At 36.6% G+C, this 20,545-nt stretch overlaps 1 protein-coding gene across 1 annotated transcript; it reads left to right on the top strand.

Annotated features, from left to right (window-relative positions):
- On the top strand, positions 4,125–5,655 carry LOC104711123 (UDP-glycosyltransferase 76E6-like). Its single transcript, XM_010427807.1, has 2 exons — positions 4,125–4,633; positions 4,712–5,655. The coding sequence occupies exons 1-2, from the start codon at positions 4,153–4,155 to the stop codon at positions 5,587–5,589; spliced, it is 1,359 nt and encodes a 452-aa protein (XP_010426109.1). The 5' UTR covers positions 4,125–4,152; the 3' UTR covers positions 5,590–5,655.

Here is a 20,545-nt window from a genome sequence, read left to right as displayed (position 1 = left end):
TGCGGCGAAGATGAAGCTGAAGTGGCTGGGTTGAAGAATACAAAGTTCGTCGAGATCTGGTACAAATAAGTTAAACAAAGTAAGTAAACTGACAATCCGAAAGATAAAGATTTAGATTTAACATGAACAAAAAAAAATGGAAAATCAACCGTTAGTGATAAGCGATAGAGATAAGCGGCAGAAATAAGCGGAAGCGAAGAGTTTTCTAGTTCCTTGAGGAAGAATTAGAGATATCTATCCTTTGTAAAAATTAAAATAATTATAATAATCCCGGTTTTATAAAATCAAAACCGTTTTATTAGAAACAGTACCGGAAAATTATAAAGAAATTGTAAAGAAACCGATTAAAACCGGATCTCGCGTATCGTTAAATTAAGCATATAAATATTACCGCCAACTAATGTCAAATCAATTTATACCTTGTAATGATTATGTTGACGACTTCTCTGGCAGACTTCGCCACGGAAAACTGGACCGTCTGCAAATCCATCAAATCAAATTAATTTTTGTACTATTATGCTGAAGACTTATCAAGTAGACTTCTTTCTGGGGAAACTAAAACATACTTTAAACCGCAAAACTATCAAATCAAATTTAATTTTGTACTATTATGCTAAGACATATCAAGTAGACTTCTTTCTGGGGAAACTAAAACGTACTTTAAACTGCAAAACTATCAATTTGTACTATTATGCTGAAGACTTATCAAGTAGACTTCTTTCTGGGGAAACTAAATTGTACTTTAAACTGCAAATCTATCTAATCAACCAAATTAATACAGGGACAAAAGTTGCGTGTGATTATAGAATTCTACACTTACAAGTATAAAGTGATATGATATAGAATCTTTCTAAGAATGAAACAAACGTGAAGTGGTATAGAGAAAGTTTCAATTACCCAACTGTGATCAGTCTCCAATTAAGCGTGGATGATTTATATTGACCGATACAAGACTTTCAATCACCAATTCTCCGTCGTCTAGATGAACTACGTACTATTTTTTTTTAAGAGTAAAGAAATGATTGACTGATAACTTTTTTAGTTGCAGTTTTAAAATAATCAAAAGGCCTCGGGCTGGTTTATATATACGAGACGAAACGGTTACAATGAACAGTTACATAATTAATAACGTAAACCGTCATGTCGTAAATCATTAACGAGTAGACTTCGTCTACTGACTTCTTAATGTAAACGGGGGAAGTCTACTAAATAGGTCATCTAATGAAGTCAACGATATCGTCCAAATATTACAGAAACTGAAGCAAGTTCACAGATTACAGACATAAATACGCCATTCAAACAAACGGCCACGATAAAGAGAGGTTCACAGATTTTAATTAAAAGATCTACGAAGCAAAAGAGATTAATACAACAATTAAGATTATACCGGCGATTAAGACATTCTCGACCACCCCGCGTACACGACGAACTGACAGACGTAATTCCTTCATCTGATCTTTCACCTTGTCTAGCTCCTGCTGAACCCATAGCATTTCATCATTTTCCTGGATGGCTGTAATAGAATCCCTTTGGTCAGCAAGTCCACCTCTCATTGCTTGAAGTTCTTGCATAATAGCCTCATCCCACCATTTCATAATATGGTCCTCTCCATCCTATACCGTACCATAGAAATAAATATACCATAAGAATATTATCTATACTCAAATAATTATTATACCAAACGAATAAATCATCATACAATCTAACAACCTCATGGTTATTGCATCCAAAGAAAATCCTTCCAGGATTGTTGGCTGTGGTGGAACATTTCATAGCGGTTTCCCTTCCGCAGAAACATCTGTCAGGAATTCCAACTGTCAGGCCAAGAAAGTTTACTTCGGGTGGACCTTCACTCCATACTTGCAAAGAACTAGAAGATGGCTGAGTGTAGCTGTGTAACCCCATATCTGTGTGCAAAATGAACAAAAAACTATGAGAACATATATATTCTCGAACATAATTAGCTAAAGCGTTACAAAAGCAAATAGCCGACTTCCTATGATGAGAATACATATCTGAGATGTCCTTGAATTTCAAAGACGATAAATGATGAGGATATAATCTGAATTTTTGAGAGCAACATATCGGAATTTTAGAGAGAGAAATTGTGGAGAGAGAGAAAGCACATACAAACTAGGGTTCACCTACANTACTTCTTAATGGAGAAGTCTACTAAATAGGTCAAATAATGAAGTCAATTATATCATCCAAATATTACAGAAACTGAAGCAAGTTTAACAGATTACAGACATAAATGCGCCATTCAAACAAACGGCCACGATAAAGAGAGGTTCACAAATTTTAATTGAAAGATCTACAAAGCAAAAGAGATTAATACAACATTTAAGATTATACCGGCGATTAAGACATTCTCGACCACCCCGCGTACACGACGAATTGACAGACGTAATTCCTTCATCTGATCTTTCACCTTGTCTAGCTCCTGCTGAACCCATAGCATTTCATCATTTTCCTGGATGGCTGTAATAGAATCCCTTTGGTCAGCAAGTCCACCTCTCATTGCTTGAAGTTCTTGCATAATAGCCTCATCCCACCATTTCATAATATGGTCCTCTCCATCCTATACCGTACCATAGAAATAAATATACCATAAGAATATTATCTATACTCAAATAATAATTATACCAAACGAATAAACCATCATACAATCTAACAACCTCATGGTTATTGCATCCAAAGAAAATCCTTCCAGGATTGTCGGCTGTGGTGGAACATTTCATAACGGTTTCCCTTCCGCAGAAACATTTGTCAGGAATTCCAACTGTCAGGCCAAGAAAGTTTACTTCGGGTGGACCTTCACTCCATACTTGCAAAGAACTAGAAGATGGCTGAGTGTAGCTGTGTAACCCCATATCTGTGTGCAAAATGAACAAAAAACTATGAGAACATATATATTCTCGAACATAATTAGCTAAAGCGTTACAAAAGCAAATAGCCGACTTCCTATGATGAGAATACTTATCTGAGATGTCCTTGAGTTTCGAAGACGATAAATGATGAGGATAGAATCTGAATTTTAGAGAGCAACAATATCGGAATTTTAGAGAGAGAAATTGTGGAGAGAGAGAAAGCACATACAAACTAGGGTTCACCTACAGAAAGAAGTATTTATATGGTTACCGAATCCGGTTAGGTTAAAATAAGAGAATTGGTACGCATTCGGTTAGGTTCAGCTATCGGTTTGGTTAAATTGTCGGTGAGCTTAAAATAATATAATATTACTAGTTGATGGCATAAGAAAGTCAACCACGAGTTGTCTACAGAGAAGTCTACTTAAGCAAACCCTAAATCAAATAATTTTAATCTAATCAGCCTTACCTCCCTTAATTTGACTAGTTTATATGTAAATTTATTTTATTACAATGCAGGAAGTCTATGTGGTTATTATTTGGTCAAACGGTTAACCAAATTATTTTTTTTTATAAATTTTACAATTAAAATTTAACCTATAATTAAGGAGTAGGCTTATTTTTAAGTCTTCCGTTTGACGTCAATTTGAAATCAACTGTAAAAATATCTATTGCAGACTTCCTCGGGTTAAATCTGTCATTTCGGCTTCTGTTTTTTGTTTGGTCGTAAGGGAGTCAACTGTAATTTCACCACCCTTAATGGTTATATTTCTCGAAAAACGAATATGGGATCTAAGATTTCATTCAAATGCAAATAAGGGTACAAAAAATGCAATTGTTCCAATACTTAAATTAGTATACGTGTTGGAAATTCGAGAACCATACGTGTTACTACTTTAAAAGGAAATATATTCTAATTGAGTATACCAACTCTTTGGACTGTGATGAAATAATTGCACCAAATAAGGAGAACCACTTCTGAAGAAATTTTGCTATAAAGTAAAGCCTCATGACATCTTTAATTATTATTTAAAACTCCAAAACAGTACCTAATTTGGCTAAAAACCACCTACTCTAAATATGTCACATTAACGTGTAGAAAGGTTTACAAAGAGTAGTTGCCACACGAGGAAGACTTAACTAATATAATATGGCATATTTGGAAGATTGCAACAACTTTTCAATGCAAATGGGATTTTAAAAATAATTTGGATCAGTTATTTAGATATGTTCCGCATTGAGAGATGACAAGAGAGAAAAAGGGGTAATAAGCAAATAAGCAATGGACCAAAGGGAAGCCAAGAGAAGGATAGTGTTAGTTCCAATTCCAGCACAAGGTCATGTAACTCCAATGCTGCAACTTGGGAAAGCCCTTCAGTCAAAGGGCTTCTCAATTACAGTTGTTGAGGGACACTTCAATCAAGTAAGGTCTTCTTCTCAACACTTCCCTGGCTTTCATTTTGTAACCATTAAAGAAAGCTTATCAGAATCTGAACTCCAAAGACTCGGAGGAATCGAGTTTATGATAAACCTCAACAAAACCAGTGAGGCAAGCTTCAAGGACTGTATCGCTCAGTTGCTTCTGCAACAAGGCAGTGATATTGCTTGTATCATCTACGACGAGTTCATGTATTTCTGTGGAGCTGCAGCTAAGGAGTTTAACCTTCCCAGTGTCATCTTCAGCACTGAAAGTGCTACAAATTACGTTTCACGCTATGTACTAAGTAAACTCAATGCTGACAAGTTTTCGGTTGACATGGAAGGTGCTCAAAACAATATTAATAACACATCCGAAAACTATTCGTTTCAGTTAAACTTAGTATTTTTTTTTTACTTTGTAGATCCTGAAATGCAAGAACAAGTGGTAGAAGATCTTTATCCATTACGATACAAAGACCTACCGACTTCAGGATTGGGGCCACTAGAAGACCTTTTTGAGCTCTGTAGGGAAGTATCCAACAAAAGAACAGCTTGCGCTGCTATCATCAACACCGTGAGCTGTCTAGAGAGCTCATCTCTGTCATGGCTAGAACAAGAAATTGAAATTCCGATGTACCCTATAGGTCCTCTTCACATGACAGCTTCTCCACCTTCTAGTTTGCTTGAAGAGGACAGGAGCTGCATTGAATGGTTGAACAAGCAGAAACCGAAGTCAGTGATATACGTAAGCGTGGGAACGGTAGTTCAAATGGAAACCAAGGAAGTGCTGGAGATGGCTTGGGGGTTGTGTAATAGCAACCATCCTTTTTTATGGGTCATCCGACCAGGTTCGATCCCTGGCTTCAATGGGATAAAGTCATTTCCACAAGAAGTCAGTAAGATGGTCTCAGATAGAGGATACATTGTGAAGCGGGCACCGCAAATAGAAGTACTTGAACATCCTGCGGTGGGAGGCTTCTGGAGCCACTGTGGATGGAACTCAATTCTCGAGAGCATAGCAGAAGGAGTTCCAATGATTTGTAGGCCTTTTCATGGCGAGCAGATGTTGAATGCTATGTATATAGAAAGTGTTTGGAGAATAGGGTTTCAGGTGGAAGGTAGTAAAGTGGATAGAGGAGAGGTTGAGAGAGCTGTGAAGAGGTTGATGGTGGAGGAAGAAGGAGCTGGGATGGAGGAGAGAGCCCTTGTTTTAAAAGAGAAGCTCAAAGCCTCCGTGAAAAGTGGGGGTACCTCATACAACGCTTTGGATGAGCTTGTCAAGTCCTTGAAGACAATGTGAATTTGTTCAACTTCATGTATTATTTGAGATAATTAAATTGTATTGATCAAGCTTCATCTTGCAACATTTACAAAGTGCGTGCTTTATATTTTTGTATGAAAAAAAAAAAAAAATCAATACGAGTATAAAATGCGACTAATAAGTGTCATGGCTACGTTGAAAGGTAGTCTAAAATCTATGCAAACAATGTCATGGCTATCTATAATGTTGTATCACTATGTTTTAACCTTTTCTCAGAACAAAAAGGACAACAGCATGAGCTTGTTCCCGAGTTTCATCCCCTTAGTTACAAAGCATTTCCAGTTTCACGATTTGTATTATTATAAAGCACAATCGAATACAGTTGACAAAAGGACAGCTTCCACTGTGATAATCAATACAGCAAGCTGTCTAGAGAGCTTCATCTCTGTATTTTTTGCAGCAACAGCTAGCACTACAGGAAATGAAGGTATTCGTAGTGTCCAAAAACCGCTATCTAAAGCTACTATAGCGTTATTGTAAACGCTGTATCTCCGTCCGTTATAATAGGTCTGACACTTTACATAGCGTTTATTCCTTTGGCTATGGTATCTTTTTAATACATAGCGGTTTTGTATATGCAATCGTTAAGTTTACAATAGCGGCTGTTGTTTGCTATATATAAAGTTAATTATTCTATTATGAATTACAATAGCAGTTAATATATGGGTATAGATAGCGTTTTCTTACGTATAGTTTTATATAGATAGCATTCGTATGAAACTATAAAATACATATAATTTTGTATAGATAGCGTTTTTTTACGTATAGTTATATAGATAGTGTTCTTGTAGAATTCTAAATACGTAAATTTTATATGTATTTTTGTACTATTAAATTATACATTTTATAAAAATGATGTATTGTACAAAGGAGTCTTTTTATAATCAATTTTTTACAAAAAAATAAAATAAGAAAATTTGTTTGTTTACAATAAATAAAATAAAGAAAATACAAAAAAAAATTGTTTCTTTACTACTTCCTAATTATTGGCCCTCATCACTTGTTTTAGGCCATAAAAAAGCTTCCATACAAAACGTGAGCCTCTTTAGCAAATTTGTAAACCAGAGCCTCTACACCTTTCCACTTCCATTATAGTTTTCCTCCACTTGTAAACGAAGTCAACCCAGAAACAATCTATACACAAAACCATGAATTAAGGGTATTATTAGCAAACAATTGTGCAGCAATAGGCAAAATCATAAATTCAATACAAAATTACTCTGAAATTTGTGGCTAGCTGAAGCAATAGGCAAAATCATAAATTCAACAAATCTGGATTCCAAATAGAATCAAGCTCAAACTAATCTGGATTCCAAAAAAGAATCAAGCTCAAACTATTCCAAATGAGAAGCATATAACTCTATCGAGAAGAGAAAGGTGAGAAAGCGTAAACACAACCGAGAGACCAAAACACAACAAAACTGCGAGTGGGGTTTACTGTCAAACAAATAAACAAGTGTTAGATTCAGTTGAACAAAACTCTTATAAACAATTTTCTGTCAATTTTTGGTTATAAGAACCCATGTAAATTATAGTACCTTCGACAGACCATTCTTCGTCTTCGTCTTCTTCTTTGGTTCTCTCAGATTCGAGTCGGAGATGGCAATGAATTTTATGTTTGAAGAAGTTGGATGCGAGAATTTTTTTCTGAATCAGCCAAGAATTAATTTTGTTCTGAATTTTGTTCTCAGTCGATGTCGAGGAGATGAAAGGATGAAGAGAATGTAGAGGCGATGAACGGATGAGATTTCATTAAACAAGATTTCATCAAAGCCTTTGGTTGGGCGATGAAAGGATGAGATTTCGCCATGTCATGAATCCAAGTATTACTTATTGATTGGATTGAGTAAATTGATCATGTATTAGATCCGATGAATGGCTGAGATCTCGCCACATCAGCAATCCGAGTGAAACATTATGAATGGCTTATTTTGTTTATAGGCATAAAAATGTGTTTTTACTATTTATATAATTTTTTTAAAATATATATTGACGAATTAATATGTTTATGAGTTATTTACATGATTAGATATTTTTTTCGCAATTTTAAAAAAATATTTTGCAACATTTTTAGAAATTTGAAGGTAACACATATGATTGCCTTAGAATACATGTACACTAATCTTCTTATTGTGTAAATCATATTGTTGAAACACATTAATGATGTTATAACTAATAAAATGATAGAATTCATTTATGTTATAATAGTATACTTTATATCATTAATATTAGCTACTATTTAAAAACACTAAACCCTAAATCCTAAAACTAAATCCTAAACCCTAAACCCCAAACCCTAAACCCTAAATTATTTTTACAAATGAATTTTATTTATGTTATTATTTGTTATAATTAATATTATTACTATTTCAAACAAATATAATCCAAAAACCTAATCCATACATTTCATACCCTAAACTCTATACCCTAAACTCTTTAAAATTATAACTTTGTTATTATTTTGTAATTATTAATATTATAATTATCTATTTATATATTTTTGAGATATTTGGTTATATTTGTTTTTATCTCCTATTTTTTTAACTTTTCTTTTACAAAATTCGAAAATCATTTAAAAATTTTAAAAATCTTTAAAATCATTTAACTTGAAACCTATAGTACATGCCTAAAAATAATTAATTCAATTTTCCAATTAAAATGTTTTAAGTATTAAAACAGTATTGCCAAGATACAACATATAATTAGTAACATGAGAAAACAAAGTCAAGTACATGTAATAAAAGAAAACACAAAGTGTTCGACACTTAAAACAACAAATTGTTCGACATAAAGGAAAAAAACTTAGTACTTAAGAAGTTTCAGAGATAGACTATCTTGTCATTAGGCCAAGCAACAGTTGTGCCTTGTGCATCTACGATGAATTGCACTTCTGAATCTGGCCTCCACACTTTAGCATTATCAATCATTGAAACATCAACCCAGACCTTGCAAGCATTTGGTCCTAAGGGTCTGTTATGGACTGTCTCTGCAGGATCAGTTGAACACACTCGGCCCTCTGCAACTGTTTTTTCAGAATTTTTGCAATCCAACAGGAAGCACTTCTTGTTTTTCCCTTTGCTGGAACCAGAGTTTGAACTTGCATTCTACCACATCAATAACACAATCATAACACAATCATCACACAATCATCAGAAAGTCATCTTTAAAATGAAATACACATCATAGCAACATCAATACTTACCCCAGACGAGCTTCTCACTGAAGGCACCTCGGCATTCTGACTGATGCGTTTTATCTTAGTAAGTGGCCATTGGATTTCTCTATACTGTGCATCAGCCATCACATGGAGTTCAGATGTTGGTCTCCACAGATAAGACGCATCCCTCAGAACAAGATCAATCTTCACAATGCAAGCATTCTTACCAATAGGAATGTTGTTTATCATTTGTTTCGGATCAGTAGAACACAAAACACCCTCAGCAATACATTCACCATCATCAGAATTCCAATCAAAAAGTTTGCATCTTTGAAGTGACTCAGCTGATATGGTATCCTAATAGTGATTCAAATATATTAGAAACTAAAATTTTGATTCTAAGTTGTGATAAGAAATTAAATAAACTATGAAGATTACCTTGGAACCAGAAGTTATGTTTGGACTTGTTGAGATGTCTTCATCCAAAATCACCTTATCACCTTGCCAGGGAATTTTGAGTCCCACAGCTTCCCCAAGTGTGATAATGTTTTGTGTAGGCCTCCACAATTGTGAGCCTGTGTGTATTACAGATTTTACAATAACAGCTGCAACATTAGGACCAAGTGGAATGCGACCAATCTTGTATAGTGGATCGAAAGAGCAGAATTCTCCTTCACCGACAACGATATCTTCATCTGCAATCCAATCTAGCAGCTGACACCTAACTCCTCCACTAACATGACTTACACCAGATTGAGCTCCCACATTATCAGATTTTTTCTAACAATAAGATATGGAACTGTTAGTTAAATGCGATGTCTTCTAATAGCCTCATATATAGAAACTAGTATACTTACTGTTTTTCCAGCTAAGACATTGACCATATTCCTCAAGTCTTGAACTTCGCTACGCAATTCAGCTTGTGTTGCTTCAAGTTTCTGTACATGTGTGTCTCTAGCCTGGAGGAGAGCTAGTTTGGTAGCAGTAATCCCTCTGTACAGACCTCTAATTCTTCCAGGTTTATCTCTTCCCAACACTTGATTGACAGCATATTCTCTTATGTTATCATTGGCTGTGGACTCCATTTGACTATCGATTGTTTTTATTTGTTCCTGATACACATATATATCAACCAATATAATTATGCCAAACCTGTTGGAATTAAAAATTTAAACTAAAATTTGATAGCTACTTACAATAGTCTCAGCAAATTCAGGCTTCACAGGTCTTCCATCCTTATGAGTGTGTCCTTCTATCCATATCTTACTTCTAGTAACCTTAGAAGGGTCTGAACTCTTCTTTTTCTACAAGAGGTCCTAAAATATGAGTAACATGACTTATGCTTCTTATATAACTAAAGAGAAACAGAATTACCATCTCTTGTCCCAGACGAAACAGTCCTTTGCGGCTAGTCGTGTGTGGAATCTGAGACTTTCTCATCTTCCTGTATTTTTCACTTTTCTCCTGCAAAATTAATCCAACGATATCCACATGAATATATTTACTATGCATAGAAAATACATGTATCAAAGACATAGAAAATACATGTATCAAGATTGCACCTTAATTAGTTAAAACCAAAATGAAGCTAAGTAACGGGAAACTTAAGCACTAAAGTATAGAAAACAAAGTCAGACCTTTTCTTTTATCCACTGTGCAAACCTTTCTGTATGCAATTTCCATAGTAGAGTTTCATTTCTTTCACACCGGAAATCACTAGCTTGCAATTCTTCTAAATGCATCCTGTTTATAAAGATTCAGCTCTACAGTTTCATGTATATAAATTGCATAAAGATATAAGTTATAAACAGAATTTTACTTACTCAACATAGGGCTCCATAAGTGATGTGTTCATTAACACATACAAATGGGCTATATCTCGCTCTTTGTCTGAAAGTCTTACTTCAGTAGCCTTCTGCAGTGGCCGACCCTCAAGGAGAATATCATCAGCCTCCACATCTTCATTTCGTTTTACAGCTTCTTCCACCAGTGCAGAATTCTTTAGAAAATCTAAGAAGAAGGCTATGCATTCCCCAGCCAAATAGCCCTCAGCCATACATGCTTCTGGCCTTGCATAATTTTTCACATATCCCTTAAGTGTCTTCATATACCTACAACTCAATCACATAACATAATGTTACTAATCTAGTTGTATCAAAACAGACAAAATCAAAGAAAATAGTACTTCTCAAATGGATACATCCAACAAAAGTGTACCAGTCCACCTAAACGCGCCTCTCTTGCTAGATGTAGCGGAAGATGGAACATAATGTCAAATAGTGATGGAGGAAAGAAACGCTCCATTTGGCACATTGTCTCCACAATATCAGTCTCCAATGATGTTAGCATCTCTGTGTCTAATGTACGCTGGCATAATAGCTTGAAGAAGTTGCATAGTCGAGTCACAGCAATCCTAGGCCCTTTTGGCAGCAAGCCTCTCAAAGCCACAGGAAGCAGATTTTGCATTAGCACATGATGATCATGCGATTTGAGATTACCAATAGCAGGAGGATTCACTGTCACACAATTTGTGATATTCGCACAATATCCATCAGGTCCTCTGAACTTAGATAACCTAAGGCAAAATCTTCTTTTCTCTTCTTTTGACATCCAATAAGCTGCAGGAGGCAAGTAAGTTTTCTTTCCCCGTGATTCTGTATGCAAGTGTCTTTGTATTCCCATATCTTCCAAGTCTTTTCTTGCCTTCAATCCATCTTTAGATTTAGTATTTTGCATCAGAGTGGACAACATAGTGTCAAGACACATTCTTCTCCACATGCATGACATCAATGTTGTGACGCACCGGCAAATCCTAAAACATTGTAAATAAGATTTTCAGCATTTACTCAAAATTATTTCTTAAACAAATATAAATCGGTACTAACCTTCCAGTAAGGTAAACTGAATAATATGGACCTTTTCTTCCACCTCCATTGATCACTATCTTCATCATTCTCTTCCTCTTCAATAACCTCACCTCCGCACAAGGCAGACCTTTTCCGCTTACCCTTCTTATCCAAAGGTTTTCCAAAATTATTTCTGAAATCTTTCAGTATCTCAGCAATCTCTTCCCCTGTTTGAATTCTATTTGCTGTCCCATTCTCAACAGTGTTGTCAAACCATAATTTTTTGCGCCTATACGGATGTCCAACCCTGAGTCGTTTCCTATTGCGCATATACACATATTTGCTACTAAACTTCAACCACCTACTTGGTGTGTCCTTTCCACAAACGTTACAGGCTTGTTTCCCCTTAACTTTACATCCAGACAATGTCCCCAATGCTGGATAGTCACTGATACTCCACAACAACATAGCCCTTAGTGTAAATTTCTCTTCTAAAAATGAGTCATAAACCTCAATACCTCCATTCCATAAATCAATCAAATCTTCTATCAGCGGTGCTAAATAAACATCGATGTTGTTGCTTGGTGCAGTTGGACATGTTCTCGGACTTCATACACATTGTTGGAGGCATGTTATAGTTCACTAATAAGACTGGCCATACACTATATTTGGTGTTCTGCATCGCAAAGGGGTTAACTCCATCTGTAGAAAGACCAAGTCGAAGGTTTCTTGGTTCTGCAGCAAACTCTGGCCACTTATAATTCACACGTGACCAGGTAATAGAGTCCACCGGATGTCGCATTACACCATCTTCACTACCATTGTTGGAATGCCAACGCAAGTCCTCAGCCTTTCTTTTTGATCTAAACATCCTCTTCAATCTGTCTTTGATAGGAAAATACCGAAGGACCTTTGCAGGAATGCCTTTCTTTTCCTCACCACTATGTTTATCCATTTCCCATCTTGATGCAGTACATCTAGGGCAGCTTTCCATCTGAGCATACTGTTTCCGATACAGTATACAGTCGTTCTTGCATGCGTGTATGACATCATAACCAAACCCAAAAACCTTCAAGAACTTTTTCATCTCAGCAGTGGGCTTTGGAAGCGCATTATCTTCTGGCAACATGTCTTTAATTGTCGTCAATAGCTGATCAAAGAAGTTCTCTGACATCCCACTCTTCACTNCAAGTAAGTTTTCTTTCCCCGTGATTCTGTATGCAAGTGTCTTTGTATTCCCATATCTTCCAAGTCTTTTCTTGCCTTCAATCCATCTTTAGATTTAGTATTTTGCATCAGAGTGGACAACATAGTGTCAAGACACATTCTTCTCCACATGCATGACATCAATGTTGTGACGCACCGGCAAATCCTAAAACATTGTAAATAAGATTTTCAGCATTTACTCAAAATTATTTCTTAAACAAATATAAATCGGTACTAACCTTCCAGTAAGGTAAACTGAATAATATGGACCTTTTCTTCCACCTCCATTGATCACTATCTTCATCATTCTCTTCCTCTTCAATAACCTCACCTCCGCACAAGGCAGACCTTTTCCGCTTACCCTTCTTATCCAAAGGTTTTCCAAAATTATTTCTGAAATCTTTCAGTATCTCAGCAATCTCTTCCCCTGTTTGAATTCTATTTGCTGTCCCATTCTCAACAGTGTTGTCAAACCATAATTTTTTGCGCCTATACGGATGTCCAACCCTGAGTCGTTTCCTATTGCGCATATACACATATTTGCTACTAAACTTCAACCACCTACTTGGTGTGTCCTTTCCACAAACGTTACAGGCTTGTTTCCCCTTAACTTTACATCCAGACAATGTCCCCAATGCTGGATAGTCACTGATACTCCACAACAACATAGCCCTTAGTGTAAATTTCTCTTCTAAAAATGAGTCATAAACCTCAATACCTCCATTCCATAAATCAATCAAATCTTCTATCAGCGGTGCTAAATAAACATCGATGTTGTTGCTTGGTGCAGTTGGACATGTTCTCGGACTTCATACACATTGTTGGAGGCATGTTATAGTTCACTAATAAGACTGGCCATACACTATATTTGGTGTTCTGCATCGCAAAGGGGTTAACTCCATCTGTAGAAAGACCAAGTCGAAGGTTTCTTGGTTCTGCAGCAAACTCTGGCCACTTATAATTCACACGTGACCAGGTAATAGAGTCCACCGGATGTCGCATTACACCATCTTCACTACCATTGTTGGAATGCCAACGCAAGTCCTCAGCCTTTCTTTTTGATCTAAACATCCTCTTCAATCTGTCTTTGATAGGAAAATACCGAAGGACCTTTGCAGGAATGCCTTTCTTTTCCTCACCACTATGTTTATCCATTTCCCATCTTGATGCAGTACATCTAGGGCAGCTTTCCATCTGAGCATACTGTTTCCGATACAGTATACAGTCGTTCTTGCATGCGTGTATGACATCATAACCAAACCCAAAAACCTTCAAGAACTTTTTCATCTCAGCAGTGGGCTTTGGAAGCGCATTATCTTCTGGCAACATGTCTTTAATTGTCGTCAATAGCTGATCAAAGAAGTTCTCTGACATCCCACTCTTCACTTTGATGTTGTAAAGAACCGTTATTGCAGAAACCTTGTTATACTTGTGACACGTTGAGTATAGTGCAGTTTCAGCATCCTCTAACTTTTCCCTAAACTCTGCTTTTTCTGTAGTATACGCCTCAGATGGATGTTCATCACCAACTTCAGACTCAAAATAAGCTGTCCTTATCAAGTCATAAGCCTCTTCCTCTGAAGTTAGAACATCTCCAGATGTGCTCTTTCTCCTGTCCCCATGATTAAACCAACATGTATTCCTCTTGTACTTCAAATCCATACCTCTCATCACAAGATGATCCACTACAGTATCTAGCAGCTGATGGCAAACATTCCGACAATCGACACATGGACAGAGAATCTCTGCAGGATTACCAATACTACTTGATGCTCCATACACAAAATTCTTTGCTCCAATCTCATACTCAAGGCTATTCCTAAGATAATAATTTAAGAAAAAAACCAAAGTTCAGAATCACTATAAATGAAACCATCTATGAAAATAACAGAGAGGTGCATACCTTGGAAGCCAAGCCCATGTCTTGTCCATATTAGACCAATACGACCCAATCTCCACCACCAATTTATACATACATTATCATAATAACTTTAATGATCAAACACTCACATCAGACACAAAATGTATAACAAAAAGGTAGAGAAATAATATCTTACACAATTCAAAGAACAAGGTAGGAACGAACAAAAATTTTGAAGATTATGAATCAAGAATCTGCAAACAAAAAAACGACATGGATTATCAGAATCATTACAACACAACTAATCTTTAATTGAACAGCTACAAAGCCGTAAATAACTTGTAGTTATTGTACTGAACAGCTACAAAGCCGCAACTACAGATCCGCAAATCCAACTACAATTCACAATTACAAGTCAACAAAATATAATCAGTAACTGGTAATGACCAGAGAGCAGCAGGAAAAATGGAAATAAACGTAGAAAACTAGAGACACAAGAATTGATTTTTATGTTCTTTACATGTATAAACTTTTCTGAATCTATGCATCACACAAACAAGACAGTAAATAAGAACTTATATAAACCCGATTCTCTAGCATTATTTACTAGAGTCTTTGACCTCTCAACAACAATCAGACAAAACTGAGTCAATTCCAATTCTGTTTATACAAAAGATTATACTCACAAAAGCTAGGAAACCAAATTAGCTTCATACAGAATCAAAACACAGACAAAAATTATGCAAAAACACAGATTGAAAGTCGAACACCAAACTCACATAAGAAGAGATCGATTCCAATCATACAAACATCAATCCAAAACCCAATTACTTCAGAAACAACTGAAACAGACCAAACCCAACACAAATAAAAACTAAATCGTTTAGAAAAACGAAAACCCATACATATTGTTTACCTTATGTATCAAATTCGGCGATCGATATGAGAGGGATTAGACTGAGCGGGATCGATAGTGGAAGAATCAAGCTAATTGGGATCTATGGTGTTTCAGATTTCGATCTATGGAATCAAGCTATTGGGATCTATGGGATCAAGAGAGACAAGAGAATAGAGACGAGATCGACAAAAGAAAAACCTAATTAGAAAACCTTTTGTTTTCTTTTTTTTACTCATGTTTTTTTTTTGTCTTTTTCTTCCAATTTTCGAGCCAATGTAAAATTTGGTTCCCGGGTTAACCTACAATAACGTTTTAAGTTTACCTATGCTATAATAGAACCAATACTAAGCGCCACTCTGAAATAATTTTTCGCGCTCCACCTACCATAGTGTTTACCTTTTGAAAAACGCTATCAATAGTTTCTCTATACTCAGTTGTAGCGTAAAAATCAAAAACGCTATAATGTTATGCTATTAATACCCTTAATTCCTGTAGTGTAGAAATTCATGTGTATCCTATAGGAACCTACAAGTCCTTGAAGAGAAACAAGAGCTTATTGAAATGGTTGAACAAACAAAGGAAAAACTGAGAGCCTGTGTTAAAAGTGGAGGTTCTTCACACAACTCGCTAGAGGAGTTTGTACACTTCATGAGAAGTCTGTGAAGACGGTTGTCTCTACTTTAAGTCCATGATTCCATCTTCTTGAGATACCTGTTCACTACGGAAACAGAATATATTTATCTTTACATTTTTACATTATAAGAAAAGATCAAATTTAAGTAATATGATAGCACAAGACATCATCAGAAGTAAGTACCTGTTGTGATGACAAAAAAAATAATTATATGAAGATGAACTCTTAGTAGATATGAAAACTAACTAATAAGATGTTAACCACTGCAAATTACCTTCATATTACTAGATTTCAAGCTATGCTTCGAAAGTCATAGCTTAACGTATATTGTAATAACATATATTGTAATAACATAATAACGTATAGATAGGGAGAGAGTAAGCAAATAATGGTAGTGATTTCTAGCGGTCGTAAGAAGATGTTGCTCTCATGTCCACAGCGCCTTTCAATCGTACCTACCGTAATCCATTGCACCAATAATATACGTATAAACAACTCTTTGGACTTTGATCAATAATTGCACCAAGATTGGAGAACAACTATTGAGGATATTTTGTTATATTTGGAGAACATTAATCCCAAAACAGAACCTACCTTAGGTGGCAAAAACCACCAACTCTTACTGACTTACTGTATGTACAGAACAAAGCAAACCAAAAAGAACAAAAGAACTGTTGTAAACAGAAGTTTTAGGGAAATAGTTCTCTCTGTTATTCATCTGTTGTATAGGATACAACATATATATAGTATACAATATTAGGGTTTAGGGTTCATATTAATGGGCCGATAATGGGTATCCACCTTATACAATATATCTATAACACTCCCCCTTGGATGACCATTATATAAATGTAGTTCCAAATGCGCATGTGAGATGCTGACTCGTTAAAAACCTTACCAGGAAAACCCAGTGGGAAAAACCATGGTTAAGGGAAAAAGAGTGCAGCACGCTTTTACTCCCCCTCTTGAGTACATCACTTGAAATCTTTGAGATGACCGAACCAGTATGATGAAGTAGCTTCGTGAAAGTAGTGGTTGGAAACATCTTGGTAAATGGTTCGTCAAATCTTCACTTGAACGAATCTGTTATAAACGTATATCGCCATTCTTCTATTGGTTATAGGTCTCGCAAGTGACTCATCTTTATCATTACTTTTGTCTCTCACGATCTTCATTAATGTATGTCAAAGACTTTGAAGATGATAGTCTTTCACCATTAAAATCATAATATTCCTTATAAGGTGTTTATCTTTCGCGTGTTCTTTGTTGTCTCATTAAAAAGCTTTCAAGGAAAAACACATTGATATAAAAATCATAATAAGGGGAAAAGAGTACAACCACGCTTATGATCATATTTCTCCCCCTGAAAGCATCATCTTCAGGTTATGCATTATGATCATATATATCATCTTTTCTGAACTGTTATAAACAGCGCTTTCAGGTACAAACTCATATGATCATCATATATTCTACTGGGTCATTGAACTTCAAGTCATTTGAACCCCTTTCATATAGAATATCTATTTGAACTTTAAGCCTAAATATTATTTTACATACAATCTTCCAAACAATCATCTTATAAATAGGAGTTATTCATAATCACATTGTAAAACTTTCTCTTTCTACTCTTCTTCTTAGTATGGTAATACAAACCATTTTTCTATGTAAGACGATGTAAGCATCTTGAGATAACATCTCTTTCATCAGATGTCAAATCTGTAACTCAAGAAATTTCATGAATGATCTTATACAATCTGATTTCTCCATCTTTCAAGAGTGTCATTTTATCTTTTAACATATTTGCACTTGTTCTTGTACCTTTCTTTTAACAAGAACCACTTGTAAGTGCTGAAGAGATAAGAGACACATATAATTTTTTCTTTTAACGATGTTCAGCAAAGGCCTACGTCCTCAAACTTTCTTGAAAACACTTCTTGAACACCATTACAGTTAGTGTTCAATCTCGGATTTACACAACTCTAAGATCTTCTCTTAGCTTGTTCCCGATCTATTTTCAACACACTATGAGATCCATAAGATCAACAACAATGATTTACATCCAGGATTCTCACCTAGAGATAAACTCTCACCATTTTCTCTACAAAGTTGTCAAAAGTCTACAAAACTTTTTCTCGCTTTTACAACGTTCTCGAGGGCTATAAAATATTGCTTCTAGCAATATAATCACTTTAAGATATAGACTGAATCAAGTCTTGCTCTTATTGTCTGAAACGACCGACCTTTTTTTTTATAAATAATAAATATTATATATATATAAATAAACTACAACTAGTGGTCCCATATCCACTAGCCACCTAACCACATTCATAATCAACAGCGGAATAACAAACCAATAAATATCCAATAATCCAATAACCAATAAAATAATAACCATTATTAATTCCAATCACAAACTAATGATCCAAACAGCATAAATCAAATAACCAGCAATCCTAAACAATGCTCTAGGACTCAACTCTAGCAACCTAACAGAAGCCAGACAACCAAGCGAACCACTAGAACATCCTCCTCTTCATCGCCTTGATTCCACGATCACACTTTGACTTTACCTGCACCACAAAAACAAATTGAGATGCATGAGTATTTGATAAACACTCAGTGAGGCAATCCTCCCATCTACTGGGCTATAAACACAAGCAACAATGATTCCAATGTTCCAAAACAAACAACAAACAAACAAACAAACAAACAAACCAGGAAACCAAACATCGACTCGCTGGAAGGGAGGTGTCGACCGACACCAGCCTAGTGTCGACCGACACTGGCATTGGTGTTGACCGACACTACCTCACAGTGTCGACCGACACCTAGTGGTGTCGATCGACACTCCTTCTGTAACTGCGATCCGCGTGAAGTCGAGAGTCGAATCTCACTCCCAAATCTCCTCCAAATTGTCCAATACTCGAAACCCAAGCCTTATACATCCGTAGGAACCTGTATCAACCAATCCCAGCAAGAAATACACACAAACAAGCAACAAACAAGCAAGAACAAGAGAATCAAAGGCTTAGATTAGCCATGGTCATGCACTCACCTCTTTGCAAGAAGATTCAAACCAAGAGCAACGAATCCAACCCTCCTAGCAAGCCTCTAGATCCTTCCTAGCTCCAAATCCCACAAGAATAGCTAAGAAAACTCACAAATCTCTCCCAAAATCGAAATCTCCTTCTTCTCTCTGTTTCTTTGTCAAAAACGGCCAAAAGGGGAGAGAAAGGTCGAGTTCCCCTTTTAAAACCCGATTTTAGGGTTTCCTAAACCAACCACGCAAACCGGATGATTAAAATCGAACCGACCAAACCGGGTACAACTAGTGTCGATCAACACCTCCTGTGGTGTCGATCGACACCCTCACCAAAATACCAAAAAATGGTTTGCGGGTGTTATAATTCTCCCCCACCATTCTAGATTCGTCCTCAAATCTCGAACAACCATCAGCCAAGGACTCCCGTGCAACCGTCTCCACGGCCCACACTCCTCCGACCGATCTACAGAAGGTCACCTCTAGGCGATAAACTCCCTCTCCAGGCGTCATTTGCTCTCGACTTTTTGGACTTTCCTTTACTCATAGGCCAAAACCTTGAGTTCTTATTGGCTCCTCATCAGACCTAAGTCTGCATGCTAAATGTTAGCTCCTCATCGGGCCTAAACCCGCATGCCATAATATTTAAGGAAAAAATCCAAACTCGTCTCTCGGGTCGTCACCCTACAGCGCGCCTCCGGACCGTCGTCCGAAGCCGATATACCAACCATACTCCCAAGCCAAAAAGTCTCTGAATATGGCAGTACTAGGAGAACCAAAGTCCCCCAAGAGTCGCGAGCAAACGATTCTGAACATGTCTGAGTTCTATCCCTATCCAGGTTTCCTTCCCGTGGCTCGCGTAAAACATCTCAATGTCCTACCATCCACATATCCCCTCGCTGGAATACCTCATGACCATACAAGGATCATTTACATGCCACAAGGGCCGCCATCAAGGCCAAACAAAATGTCCTAAAGAGGACCGCCACCAAGGGCAAACAAAATGTCCTAAAGAGTACCGCCACCAAGGCCAAACAAATGTCCTAAAGAGGACCACCACCAAGGCCAAACAAATTTCCTAAAGAGGACCGCCACCAACGCCAAACAAATGTCCTAAAGAGGACCGCCACTAAGGCCACTCGTCCCGAATTACCGTCACAAAGACCATCTGTCCCGAAGGACCGTCACAAAGACACTCTGGCTAAACAGCCCGCCACAAAGGCCATGCAATTGGCTAAACAGCCCGCCACAAAGGCCACACACGGCTAAACAGCCCGCCACAAAGGCCACACA

The sequence above is a fragment of the Camelina sativa genome, chromosome 9, assembly GCF_000633955.1.
Source record: "Camelina sativa cultivar DH55 chromosome 9, Cs, whole genome shotgun sequence".
In the NCBI taxonomy this organism is placed as follows: Eukaryota; Viridiplantae; Streptophyta; class Magnoliopsida; order Brassicales; family Brassicaceae; genus Camelina; species Camelina sativa.
Note: the sequence above shows the minus strand (reverse complement) of the source record. Positions and strands in the feature narration are given on the sequence as shown.

Excerpts from the sequence above, each read along its gene's own strand:
- LOC104711123 (XM_010427807.1), top strand. The coding sequence starts at position 4,153 with ATGGACCAAAGGGAAGCCAAGAGAAGGATAGTGTTAGTTCCAATTCCA. Across the intron at positions 4,634-4,711 it reads GTTTTCGGTTGACATGGAAG|ATCCTGAAATGCAAGAACAA; the intron begins GTGCTCAAAACA and ends TTTACTTTGTAG.